The sequence below is a fragment of the Aulostomus chinensis genome, chromosome 23, assembly GCF_037954235.1.
Source record: "Aulostomus chinensis isolate RoL2024-O1b breed Wild chromosome 23, RoL_Achi_v1.0, whole genome shotgun sequence".
NCBI classification, from domain to species: domain Eukaryota; kingdom Metazoa; phylum Chordata; class Actinopteri; order Syngnathiformes; family Aulostomidae; genus Aulostomus; species Aulostomus chinensis.
The window spans coordinates 9,499,820-9,514,090 of record NC_141342.1 but is presented as its reverse complement, the minus strand read 5'-3'; the positions used below and the strand labels follow the sequence as shown (position 1 = coordinate 9,514,090).

General features: G+C 41.7%; 1 protein-coding gene and 1 long non-coding RNA gene across 2 annotated transcripts in view; one reads left to right on the top strand and one right to left on the bottom strand.

The window, feature by feature from the left end:
* Positions 1-540, top strand: part of LOC147239425 (uncharacterized) — a 4,101-nt gene extending 3,561 nt beyond the window's left edge. Inside the window, exon 3 of the long non-coding RNA XR_015111605.1 lies at positions 189-540. This is a non-coding gene — a long non-coding RNA (uncharacterized LOC147239425). The remainder of the gene's footprint in view (positions 1-188) is intronic.
* Positions 541-5,566: 5,026 nt separating this feature from the next.
* Positions 5,567-14,260, bottom strand: LOC147239424 (uncharacterized protein C16orf52 homolog B-like). Its single transcript, XM_086195914.1, has 3 exons — positions 13,504-14,260; positions 9,681-9,893; positions 5,567-7,745 (listed from the first exon to the last, which is right to left on the bottom strand). The coding sequence occupies exons 1-3, from the start codon at positions 13,607-13,609 to the stop codon at positions 7,561-7,563; spliced, it is 504 nt and encodes a 167-aa protein (XP_086052040.1). The 5' UTR covers positions 13,610-14,260; the 3' UTR covers positions 5,567-7,560.
* Between the last annotated feature and the right edge of the window lie 11 nt (positions 14,261-14,271).

The following is a 14,271-nucleotide window of genomic DNA, read 5'->3' as shown; positions in this document are numbered from 1 at the left end:
CCAGTAGGTGGGAAGAATTAGCATTCCCCTCTCGCAAGTCATCAACCCGTCTCAAAATGTCATTGTAATTGACATTGGCACTGTAATTTTAGAAGAAGACACATAGTTGGAACTACTTTCCTGACAAAAAACACAGGGCGTATTGATTTCAAGCAGCACCTGTATAATCCCATTGTAACCTCTGTCAGAACTGCTGCTGCCGATCATGGCCGACTGTGTAAGGGAGGAGGATTTCTTCTGGCCTCATGTTGCCAGATGTTCCATTGTGATGCTGTATCACCACGGGAGAGACGTCTGGCTCCACCCAACATTCTTCTACTATCGTAGAAGAAACACTACTGGCTTGTTATTTGTCTGTAAGCCAATCATAATCCTAGCCCTGAATACAGTGACCCTTGAAAAATATTGTTGAGAGTAAACTTGTTCACCTGTTTATATCTTAACACCCATTTACCAAAATATCCCCGCAGAGTTGCCTGATAACAGCAAAATATAAAACTAATTCAGTCGCAACTACGGTCTTCATCAATTTATGTGATCCACATTGAAGTCAGAGAAGTGAAGCAGCTGAGTTGTTTTTTTGTTTGTTTTTCAGTTCATCTTAGCGGAATTCTGGAGAGGTGTCAAACTATAGTTCTGTAATTTGCTTGCTTTGTTTTTCCAATAGTTTAAAAAAAAAAGTATTTATGCATTTTAATTTTTTCTAAAAAAACCCCAAAAAACAGCCAAATCTAACATTTGAGTTGAAACCCGGTGTAAATTTGGCTCTAGCAAGATATCTGTTATCACAATTGTGTCTGATAGATTACATCTTCCTGCCATGGACAGGCGACCTGTCCAGGAATGAGCAGAAGACAATGGAGTGGAATGGATCAATTTAAACTGATGAATCATTTTTTCAGCTCCAATCATCGCTCCTCTTGCCATCACCAGCCGTTACACATCTGATGATAACTATGTGACTAATAACTGATTCCAGCTTGTCTTGCTGGGCAGCTAGATTACAACTAACTGGACTGATGGAATCACGTCAAGAGGGGGGAGTTGAACCTTATTGAAGAGGCTGTTTTCCTCTGGATGTGTGGAGCTCTCCGGCCAGGCCTTAGGACCTCCATGAAGAGGACCTTGTGATAGATAACCACTGAAAAAGACTCTTTCTAGTCTACTTTAATGGGCAGCACATGGTGGTGTGAGTGGAATGGACCAAAGGCTACAATTACACTACAGTTGTCTTGTGAGCATGTTAAGGGGACTTTTGTTGTTGTTGTTGTTGTTGTTGTTGTTGTTCTAAGACATTTGTTGTTCGGTTTAATTGGTGTTTGACTTGGTTCTCCCTCTCTTTATGTACAATATATATACAGGTGAGTGTATTCATACAGCACCTCTTTTTCTTCTCGTCTCTGAAAAAAAGATTCTTAACATTTGCTGCCTGCATGCAGAAAGAGTGTGGAAGGATCACACACTTCTGATGTTTCAGGATGGATAAAACTCTTGTTGTACCTCTCAGCATGAAGGAAACCACCAATTCTGAAATCCCTGCTGGTAAAGAAGCTCCCTCATGGCTCAATGTTACCTGCACATCCAACCACCCAAAAATCTGGATGTATCAGGGTGTCCTACTGGTTCCGGTCAACTCGGAGACAAGTCGGCCCGATGTGTCTTGTGCTCTATGCGCAGCCCTCAATTTTTTTTTGCCTGTCTGGTCTTCAGCCGTCCCGTTTCTTGTGCTCCTGCTGAAGACCTCGGAATCTGGAAACACCTGAGATTTCTCCTGATGCAGTGGAACACCTTGTACCTTGTTGCTATGCTCACACACCTTGTACCTTGTTGCTATGCTCACGCTTACCCTGGCGTTGAATTTCAGAACGAAACTGTCCGCAGCCTCCCCTTCACCATACCTGTTCCTCTTCATAGTCGTACCCCGCATATTGTGCTGTTTTGTATAGCTGTTTTTTTTTAAATCATGCACTGAGTTACAGCCCTAGAAGAAAAGGATTTCACGCCACTTGATGAAACAAACACTGAAGGATAAGTCATTTTAACTTCCACCCATGTTGTTGCGATTACTCTCGATTCCAGAGCTTTAAGCGCCTCAAACATTGTTGATACTGTACTGACAGTTTCTGCTAATATTTTGTCATCAAATCCACTTTAAATAGGCGTGTGAACTCACGACCGATCAGTGCACAGCTTGTCTGTTATTTCATTCGTCCTGACTTGACTCAGTTGGCGCCCCGACTTTTTTCACAGGCCATTTCGTGTTGTAAGGAGCGTCGCTGCGGACTCCCTGTGCAGCAACTGTGTTGCTTGTCTTGTGCTTTATTTTCGGTGTCATGAACACGCGCTGGACTCCCCTCTGAACGAGAGCCTTTCAAAGTGCTTCAGTGTCAAGAACCAATTTCCATAAATGAATGGAAAACATTTTAAATGCGTGTCACACACTGGACATCAGTGCTGCACTGTTGAAACAACATGAAGAACATGAGCACCAGGAGTAAAAACAGTCACACTATCTCTTGTGCTGGAGTGCTGCTTTCACTGTGGTATTGATGATGATCATTTATTCACACTTTGGCATGAAGAAGCCATAAATGTTCCTTGCAAATGTAAAAGTTATTTTCCGAGAGGAGGAGCTGCTTTGATGCCTCTCAGAGATGCGCTGTATCCCGAGAACAATTAAGTTTTAACAGACAAACTTTTTCTAAGACCTTTCTCATGAACTTTGATTTGACTTCAACTTCCTCACGACAAGAGAAACACAACAAGAGGCTGACTGTTGCTTCCTCTTCATTCTCCACACTCGTGGGACCTTGAGGTGTCATAAAGAAAGAAGATTATTAGTCAAGCTTTGGGGATCCTCTGTGCTCCGCTTGCATCCTCTTAAAATCTGTAGCACGCCATCAAATTAAATAGGTTTCCAATAGCAACACTAAGAAACTTGTCAGGACTGAGTGGGTTTTTGCCTGTCAGTCTAGTCTCCGATGATTTGGATGTTATGTAAGCAGTCAGCACACGCGTCAGTGTGTTTCCTGTCTCTCACAATGAGATTTTGATTTTATGGTTGGCTCGTTCATCATATTTATATTTTAAAATGTCTGGAGTTTGTGTACAGTTTGTTTTAAAAATATACTTCAAATTACCTTTTTTGGTACTCTGTTGTAGTTTCACTTTTCCAAACAACATGGATGAAGAATTTACATGTGAAGTATCTTAAAATGAGGTGTCACTGTTCCCATTATGTCTGAAATTATGATGCATGCTAATATGAACATGTCTCTCTCTCTCTCTCTCTATATATATATATATGTGTGTGTGTGTGTGCGGTGAGAGAATGTGTCTTTTGCAACTAATGGCAAGGAAACTGGCAAATATATAAATCATGTGATTTTCTAAGTTTTAAAAGTAAAGAAAATCTTGTCTTTTTCAAATTTGCATGCTTTGTTTTTACTATGATCAAAATGGGAATCATACAAACTCAATAGAGATCAGATAGTGTTTATAAAATATGCATATCAGATGTCATGAATCCAACACCATGCATCCCTGTCTGAAACTTTAATAGTAAAAGTCCCTCTGAGTTCTGCACCTCTGTGTGTCCTGTGTAGATGAGCCTGTTCACCCTGTGTGGCGTTAGTCTGTACATCATCTACTCGTACCAGGCCCTGGCTGAGGCCCAGAGCCTGGTCGGCCTGGAGGGTCTGGCCCATGTCCGTACCTCCTTTGGCTGGTCTCTGGGTCTGGCCTGGCTGCCCCTCTGCTCATAGCTGTACAAATGGCAAAGCTGCAGCACTGCAGTCCCTCCATGGCCTGACAGAGGCCTCAGCAGAGGACCTCTGACCTGCAGGATGAAGGCTGAATTTAGGGATGCTGCTGCCGTGACGGTCAAATGAGAGCTGGAGTCTTCAGCTGGACCAGATGACAGTTTTTGACATAGCTGGTTTAGTTTAATCTCCTCAAACTTTCTTCTGACATTTCTTGTGATTTTACTTTCGCCTGGACTTGTGTCGTCCAGTTACATTCGACCAACTACGCCACCCTGTGGTAAGAACAGTCACAACCTCGTTCTGCCTCACCAAACTGATCCTGATGCAGGCGAGTTTGAATCTGCGCCAAAATATGCTGAGTTGAACACAAACCTTTATTCTCTCATGAACGCTGTCAGTATTTCACCATACAGATTCATTTGATGGAAACATTAAGTCTCGTTTAATATTGACTGAGAGAGAAAATGGGAGGGGAGAAATGAGGGGACCCACGACATCCACCCATCAGTTGGGCGCTGTTTTGCAGGCATGACCGTTAAATAGGTTTCTTCAAAGTGGTCTTAAAAAGTCTTGAAACTAATCAGCGGAGACCTGCAGAAACCTTGTATTCCATAAAGCTCCTTTAGTTCTCATTACATGCACCAGATTTTAATGCGCTGTTGATAATTCCGCCTCTAATATTTGTTACCAACAAGGCCTCAAACCATTAGGTGTCAATTCAGTGATTATGTGCTACAAACAAAATAATAATTCCTTCTGTTGTACATCTTCAAACAATATTTTCTTAATGTAGAAAAAAAATAGGTAGATCAGCTGACCTTCATGCTGATGAAGTGTCGTCGTCATCCCCCCCCCCCCGCCCCCCCCGCTTTGAGTGTTTTCATCAACATTTGGGGGAAAGGGTTTACCAGCCCAGTGTCTGTGTGCCAACGCAAGCCAAGAACTCATACTGGTTTCAACGAACTTTACTTTTTTGTGTGTAGTTAAACTGAGAGGAACACATCAGAGGATATTAGGTGTCTGATGCTAAGCTGGATGTTATTTAGTAGCTCAGTAGCTTTGCGGTAGTTAGCTCTCAAATGTTTATGTCCAGTGAGAAAATCAAATGATCAGCACATGAAGCTGAATCTTGTTTTAGTGTGTCCTAACTTAACTGCACGACCAATCTTCACGCTTATCGAAATTATTTTCAGGGCTTAAAATAGCAGCACTGTGTTGTGTGTGTGTATGTATGTGTGGCTATGTTAGAGAGAGAGAGAGAGAGAGAGAATTTGAACAGAATGTCAGAGACAGTTTGAATTCTTGGTCTTTGGCGGCGGCAGAGTGGGACGTGACCTTTAACACACACAGCTGGAGTCCAGCTGCTGGCATCATAGCTGGCTGGATCTTTTTAGAAAAACAAACACATATTACCAAATACTTTTCTATGGCGTTCCTATGGCAACCCAAAGATTCCGCACATCCACGTAGATAAAGGAGGGAAAGTGGGTGTGAGGTTCTGCTGTAACCAAGCTCTGCCTCAACGCAGACAAACATTAAAGGTAACGACAGAGAACGCCGCGCCACATAAATGTTGTGTTTCTAAAAAAATAAGGAAGTGACCCTTTTTTCGAATTTGTCTTCGAAAAGTAAGCAAACGTGTCGAATCATTGGAACTGACCGTAGCATCTGTCAGAACCAGAGAGACAGAGTTCCAAAGACCGGCTCGCTCATTCACGAAGATCACAGTGCTTCTGAAGGATGACAGACAGGCTGTCACTTTCACAGAGACTTCAGAGAGAAGACATCCCATCTCATCTAGATTTCTTAATACAGTGTTTAAACGACAAGAAATGCCATAAAGGTGAATAATACATTCACTACATCACTTGAATAAAACGGTGTCTGCTGCTCCATCGTAACACAGACAAGAAACTGCACTTGACTTCTATCCAGTTCGTTTGTCCGCCCAATCATTTCACATATCCACATTTGTACAGTTGATCCCGTGATGTTGATCCCCCGACCGATGAAAACTCAACGATAATGTCATTTTAAGGTTAACAGCTCTTTAAGGCAAGGTGATCCAAAACACGTTAAGGCGACACGAGACTTTTTTTTTAAAGTTAAATATTCGCCTTTTTTTTTTGTTGTTGTTTTTTTTGCTATGAGTTTATTGTTTGGTCTCAGCAAGACCACAAAAAATATTTTTCCCTACGTTTTGCGTGTCACAAGACTTTGCGGGGTAAAGTGTAGTCTTCCTGATATCGAGGCACGCGGAACAAATCGCTTCCTAATACAACGTCAAACAAATAAATGGTCGAATGGCGTCTGACATCCCAATTCTTTTTTTTTTTTTTTTGGTGTCTCACCAAGGCCAATTCAATAAAAATTTGCAAAAAAAAAAAAAAGTGAATATTTAAATACAAAAAGTTTTTTTCTATGCAGCTTTAAAGGGATGAGGTGGGGTTGTAGAAGGTAGTTATCCGTAGTACTACATACTTTCAGTACATGTGGGGCAGTCCATACAGAGATGCTCAGTATTGTACTGCTCAGGATGGGATACTACAAAAAAAAAAACACATTGTCTACCAAATCAGTATCCATTTACATGTGCGTAGTGGTGACTTTTTCATATCTTTACTTTTCCAGTAAAAAGCCCTTTCTTTTGGCTCTAGTTTCCAACTGTAGAGCTTCCACGTATTCCTACGCACAAAGCGCACTACACCTCCTGGCAGCACCACAGATCAGGTGTTTGAATCACCAACAAAGAAGTCGCTCGACAAAAAAGAAGGGCTGTCTGAAACACGGTAAAAGTACCAAGAAGTACACAAATTGGGATGCACAGTGTTGGAATTTCTGAGGACATCTGATATGCCGATGTCTGTCAGCTGATCTGGTCAATGGTCTACATTTTCTGGAGAAAAACAAGTTCATATGATACTTAGATCTTGTTCATAGTAAAAAAAACACACGAGCAAAATGAATTTGACAGATTGTTTTCTGCATTTACAAAATTAATAACAACGATTACCTAAAATGAAGAAACAAATCTTGATTTGGGAACATATATCAGCCATTGGACTGATATGGATGTTTTTTTAAGAGTGACATATCTGCTGAGAGCAATAATGTGCCCATTGTGCATCCCTAGTAACAAATATAGTGTACGCTTTTTTAACGGGTGTTTATTGACTGGAAGAAATACACCGCCGCTGCTGTCTGCTTCTCTGCAAGGCACGCCGCCCTGCCCACCGATCTGTGGATGACAACCTCGTACAACCCCACTTCAATAAATCCAAACTATCCCTTTCAAGACAAAGATACTGTGGAATACATTAGGCCACTGAATAAAAACGAATACAAAAGACATAAAATTACAAATAAATAAAATGTGATAGGAAAAGTGGAAGTTAACTGTATATATTACAGATTTGTAATGAGGAACCAGTCTAATCCAGACTCTGGTTGATGGGACAAGGAGAGCGTCTGGTATTTCCCATTAAGTCTTAAAACGATCGATAAAACAGCAGGGCTCCATTGAAAGTCACTGAAAAAGATGTTTTTATCAATCCCCGTGTTCTTTAACGTTCTCCCTCACGCTCGTCGTTCAGGACAGACAGTGTTCGCTGTGCCTGCTCAGGCACTCAGCTAACAGATGGACCGATCTCACTCCGGTTCCAGCGACGAGCATCGTGCTAATTCCCTCCAAAAGGAAAAACACAAATGGGTGCTTCTCGGTTTTGTTGTATCTGCAACGCTTGCCACAGAACAGTCGATTAGGAAAAAAAAAAAAAGGAAAGAGAGGGCCGGAATATCAGCCAGGTAAGCATACCTTCCCGGCAAACAGAAGCCCCACTATGGTGAAAAATATGGAGAGAACAAAGAGCACATAGGAGGACCCCACTCCTGTGTTGTTGGGCAGCTTATACGGCTGTCCTCCAACCTCGTTGATATAGAAGCCAATGGGGAAGATGAGAGCCGCCATACAGAAGAGGACCACTGTGGCAGAGACACATGACAACAGAAGGACGAGAGTGTGAATATCCCCCCGAGACTCCTGAACAAGGGAACTGAGGAGAGAAATAAACTTCAAAATATATGCATGAAAAATAAATCTTTTTTTTTTTAATCAAATCTAAACAACACAAGGAAGGAAAGTAAAAAATAAAGCAGATATGGAAGTGATTGACATCGAATGAATAAAAGTTTTAAACGTTACGGATGCAGCGTGAATTTGTAAATGATAAAACAGCCGAAGGATAAGGAGTGACTACAGTGAGGGACTGAACTTGTTTAACAGTTCATTTACAAAGCTAACAGCTCCAGTAGCGTCACGGATGAATCAGGAGGACGGATGAAGAAATACAACGCATGAAGAAGAGACAGGTGTTCCCGCGTACACGATACAAGGGCGTCATAATATGTCCACCGCATGAAGACTATGAGCCAAAGAGTTCATTGAAAACAAAAACGATAAGACCATATAGCGAGGAATAATAACGCTATGATCACATCCAATTGTTTGGTGCGTCTCTTTTTTTAAAATTCAATTTTGCTTCATATTATTCACATAAACAAAGAAAGTATTAAAACACGATAAGTGCATTTTATTGATGTGTCCAGTCTTGTGATCATATCTGGTATTGATTTTGAGCCTCTCCTTACATGGAAGCTATTGGAGAAAAAGGGATTGTTTTTGCATTCAAAATATTGATATAAAATATGGAAATGGAATGGAATGGAATGGTAGGAGACTTTATTTCGCACATTTGAAAAATATTAAATAAAAGGAGCAATAACAGAAAAAAAGCAAGCAAACAAAACAAATTCAAGATGTCCAAAAAGGAGTAGGAAGAAGTCGAAGCTTATTTAGTTCTTGCTCTTCACTACTTGTTAACTGCTAATCATCTGTTCACCTCCACGCTGTCTCCTTTCATATCCTATACATGACACCCAGTTATTAGCATATGGATGTGTTCATACACAGAGATACTTATTATCATAAATGATTGATCCATCATGACATGCTACAGACTATTAGCATTCCTTTGAACTATTATATACATCAGCCTATGTTAAAAAAAAACAGTTACATAAAACACATCCACCCATTTCTACCTATATTTTCTGTTGTATATAAAGACACATGTTAGAAGCCCACATACCCATACACATGCCTACCTACTTACTAGCCACAGAAGAACAGAAAAAATAAGTTCAGAAATAGTGTGGGTTGACTACTGCCTGGATATAAAGGTGCATTTAATCTAAAATGATAGACAGACAGACAGATAGACAGACAGATAGATAGACAGCTAGATAGACAGAAAGATAGATAGACAGATAGACAGACAGATGGATAGACAGATTGATAGACAGCTAGATAGACAGATAGACAGACAGATGGATAGACAGATATAGACAGATAGACAGACAGAAAGATAGACAGTAAGATAGACAGATAGATACAGACAGATTGATAGACAGATATACATAGACAGACAGACAGACAGACAGATAGATAGATAGATAGATAGATAGACAGACAGATAGATAGACAGCTAGATAGACAGACAGAAAGATAGATAGACAGATAGACAGACAGATGGATAGACAGATTGATAGACAGCTAGATAGACAGATAGACAGACAGATGGATAGACAGATATAGATAGACAGATAGACAGACAGAAAGATAGACAGATAGATAGATACAGACAGATTGATAGACAGATATACATAGACAGACAGACAGACAGACAGACAGACAGACAGATAGATAGATAGATAGATAGATAGATAGATAGATAGACAGACAGATAGATAGACAGATAGATAGATAGAGAGATAGATAGATAGATAGATAGATAGATAGATAGATAGATAGATAGATATTTCAGGGGGAGTATTAAGGAGGAAGGGAGGGACACCTACATCCTGTGAAGGCGATCCATCGGGCGTACCGGATGGCTTCACGATGCCAGTGTGACATCACCAGCAAACCACAAGTAACAGTGAGGGAGATGATGCCCAGGATGATGAAGAAGAGCGTGGTGATCCACTCCGGGGGCATGTGAGGGGGGATGCAGGTACGGTCCCTGCCGTGAATGGTCTGGCATTGCCGGACCAGACCTACAGTCAGAGAGCCTGGATGGAGACGGAGGAGATGTGGTCAAAGAAGGGGCTGGCGGAGCCTCGCTGTTTGAAGGAACTCTGCCTAAGAACAATTTCATCTCATCCATGTTTAAATTCAAATTTAGTGTGATGTGTCAGACCCTTTCGAAGCCTGTAGCGTGAACCTCTCATCCTAACAACTCAACTTTCCTTTGATTCGGAGCAACGAGGGCGGTTAAGACCTGCAGGCTGGGATTAAGTTACGGCTGCTACATGATGTGAGAGGATGTTCGTCAATATTCTGCTGTTATTGAAAACTGTCAGTAAAGTTCTCTTCTGATTCACAAGCTCTGAGGTCGTCTCCGCCAATCACTGGGATGAAACTGCGGCCAAACTGACAGCGGAGGTCAGGGGTCACTGGTTTACTGGTATACACACCTTCTGAGTTCCTGCTGACAGATAATATACTGCATGGTCACTTAACGGTGTAAAAGAGAGCTAGCATGGCGGGATATTGAGTAAAAAACAGTGCTTTTATGTTTATGGAGGTATTTCTTCTTTAAAAGTGGTGATTGTTTACACACCGCTAATTGCAAACCTTTTATTTCTAACATATACTTTCGATGATACGCCGTCATATTTCTCACGTTTTTGTGTTTGTGTCTAGTTACTTGTGTTCGTGCCATTTGCACATTTTAGTTGTTCCGACTCCGTTCAGTATTCTATTGCTTTTGCACATGATATTCACGCTCCCGATATTCATGTGATAGAAAAACTAATAAACACTGAAAATGAGGGCGTTATCGTTATGCATCAGTGCAGCGAGAGCCACAGGCCGGAATCACGTCAGGTTGCCCGTCCCCGCAGGCCCGTTCTAATTTACACAATGTCTCTGGAAGGCGCTTGAGGGAATTCCTTCAAGTTTGGCTAAAATATCCACCAGGACGTGAGGGTGAACTGGTTGTCAAAGGTCAAGGTCAATGTCACCTCACATAAACATATTATCTCTGGAACAGCTTGAGGGAATTTCTCCAAATTTGCCACAAACATCAACTGGGACTCAAGATGACCTTTTGGAGGTGAAAGGTCATGTTCACTGTAAAAGGCACAGACCCTGGAGGCATACCATCACGATGCGGTATTTCTAATTTCACAATAAGAATGTCAAGTATCCTGCTGGTGCAGAGCGATTTGCAAATGTGTTATAAAACAATGTTCCCACTCCAGCCAGTGAGTCATAGCAACATTCCAGTGTGCTGCACATTCAGTTCAGGAAGGAAGCTAACAGGCTTCCTGTAGGTCAGGTCCGTGAGTTGACCCTAAGTTCAGACCCCCCCCCCCCCCGGGATCCAGTATGATGTCAAACACCGCTCATCGTCTCCTCGAGACACCCTCACAGTTGATATAGAAATGAAGAAATCACCGACCTCCTCCTGTCCACTACAGTCTACAGCAAGCACACACAAACTCACGCTAAGAGCCCCACTGGACAAATTCAAAATCAAATCCTCCCACACTTTCATTTCTTCTTCAGTCTCCCACATTTTTTTTCCTCTTTCCAAGAAGGATCAGGAGCCAGCAGTTAGTCTACCGAGCAAACACCTCCAGTTTTATGCATTTAATGATTCATCCAACTGTAGAATTAATGCCATGACGGCCAAAAATGACAGGCAACTAAGAAATATGACAAAGGAAGCAGGCAAAGAGAGAGGGAGGCACCGTTGCAATTAGCAGGATGATGTCTTATTTTAGCTTTTGAATAAAAACCATGGGACCACTCATTTGTTAAATACTGTAATTGGAAAATGATACAAAATTAAAATGATGAACATAAAAAAATTGAAGTGCTCACTCCGGTCAAAGAAATTAAGTGCTTTGACCATGTGGGCCACGATGATGGACTTCATACTGGGCAATGATATCAGGACTGGGCCGGGATTCATCAGGCCTCGACCACATCCTCCTGCAGGCTGACCTGTTGCTGCTACACACAGGACATTCTGTCCTGTTCCGTCTCAACACATCCTTCCATAGCACTTGGTGGTGGAGGATAATGTCAGACTGTTTTCTGGCGTACTGCACTCCATACACACACATACCAACCATACACACACACACACACACACATACTATATATATATATATATACACAGTATGTGTGTGTGTGTGTGTGTGTGTGTGTGTGCGTGCGTGCGTGCGTGCGCATGTGAATAAAAGACTGGGAAAACAGTGAAACGACTTTGAGCGGGTTCCTCTTTTTGGTTACAGCTGCTATGCAAACATCTCTACTGACATCACCAGAAAGATGAAAATGACGATCTGATGTTTGACACAGATGTTCTAAAAAAAATGATAAGCTACTAAACATCGCTGTCCTGTATCGACTGCTGAGGTTTGTCCCAATAAATATTAAAAGTAAAGCTATTGTCTTACTGCTCACATACAACAGCCATATTGGAGCAACAGAGACCTTCATCTCCACCCATGTGACTGTGGGCTTTACATGTTAATAAAGTAATCAATTGCACACTAGAGTGAATTTCAGCTGAACAGCAAGCTGTATTCACTAAATAGCTACTGCTGGTCTTTCTTTTAAGTGTTAAAACTCAAGTAAACTTGGTTACAGAAACATGTTTAGACACAGTCTCTCTCTTGAAGTGCCGGACTACTACGTGAAGCTCTTGCGGGCAAAATAAGAAAACGTTCTGGTGACTGAGCCTGAGGAGCTGTAGTTCTCCAAGTGAACAACATGATTGTCCCAGGAGGCCTCATTAAAAGTCCCACATCCTCATTCACTACCAACACTTCAGGTAATTACGTGTCTGATCGTTTAACAGGAACAAAGAACTTATAGTCGAGTCACAAATACGTTTATTGTGCCAGATGAGATTCAAAAACTTGGGAGTTGTTCTGTTGAAGTATGCAACAAAAATATGTATGCTTGCGGTTCAGACTGTATGTTTCTTTTCCCATTTGCTGGTCCCAGACTTTAAAATATGAGGGTTTGTAACCTTTTTGGTAGTTAGTTAGTTAGTAGTTTATTAAGGAATTTCGCTTTGTTGCACACATACAGTTTCCCATATAAATAAAATATGTATGTTCATATAGAGTTCCATCCCATGGACCTAAAGTATGGACTGAAGCCTTAACTTAGTACAGCTTCCCTTTTAACAGGACATTCTTTATAGCGCTTTCAATGAGAAAGCAAAAAAACATTCAAATATAAATAAATATATAAAGTATATATGTGACTGAATTAAGAGTCTTTAGACTGTTGGATGGACAAAAGGAGCAAATTAAAAATGTCACTTGGGCTGTGAGAAAATGGAATTTCAAAACGTATTGATGGTTTATTGATGAAACGATTGCGTGCAAACCATCAGTTTAATCGATGATCACTTGGTTGCCCAAATCTGAATACTTCTCAACTTGAATAGGAATGTTACTCTGTTAACTGTGAAATCTGCTTCCTGTAATAAGTCCAAATGTGTGGTTACTGACGATTTCACGATAATGATACATTTTGTATAAATTACACGTGACGGATGACTTCATGTTCCTGACCAATGACCGTACCTCCGCCAAAACAACATAAACGCGTTAAAAACTTCAGAGGCACCACCAAGACTTTGCAGGAACGTACCGGCTGACTCTCCAGTGCTGATCCAGTCCGGGTTTGCGATGCTGGCGATGGCGAAGACGTCTGCAGCTAGGAAGAGGCATCCTGATATCACGGTGAGTTTATCCATGTCTCTGGACACAGGTGGAGCGGTCTCTCAGTACCTCTAGCTCCTCACCTCTATGGGACATTTAAAAGTCCCTCATAACCGCTAAATGAATCCTTGCCTCGCCATCCCGGCCATCGTTGCAGTGATGGGGTCGGTCTGGATCAGGCTTTGTCCGCACATGGTGTTAAATCTCAGCGAGAGAGACGTGCAGGCGGCTCCATCCAAACAATCGCCCTCATTCGTCCAAGAGCCGAGCTCAGCCCGATGTAAGGCGCCTCTCCTGCCGTGGAGGAGAGATTGGCTGCCCGGGCTCGTAGATAGTCATCCTGATGACGGACGAGTGGTGGATTACTTTCAAATCAGCGCTTTATCGTTATCACCCAAATACTTATTCAGCAGTCAAACCAGATTCATGCCCGCAGTCGACTTGTTTCCTTAACTGTCTCCCCCCATATGGAAGCTTTCTCTTCTATGGACCGACACAGCAGGGAAACACCGCCCATTCTCACGTCAAAGCGCTTCACTGGAGTTCAACATTTTTTCCCTTTAAAAGACCACAGTCTTTCACGGCGCTGCTTTAAAATACTTCTAACAAGATAAATTAATTTTTGTGAAACGATAGTTTTCGCTCTGCAATGTAAACCGAATCCAAGTTAGCTAGCATCTCCGCGTTAATAGACAAC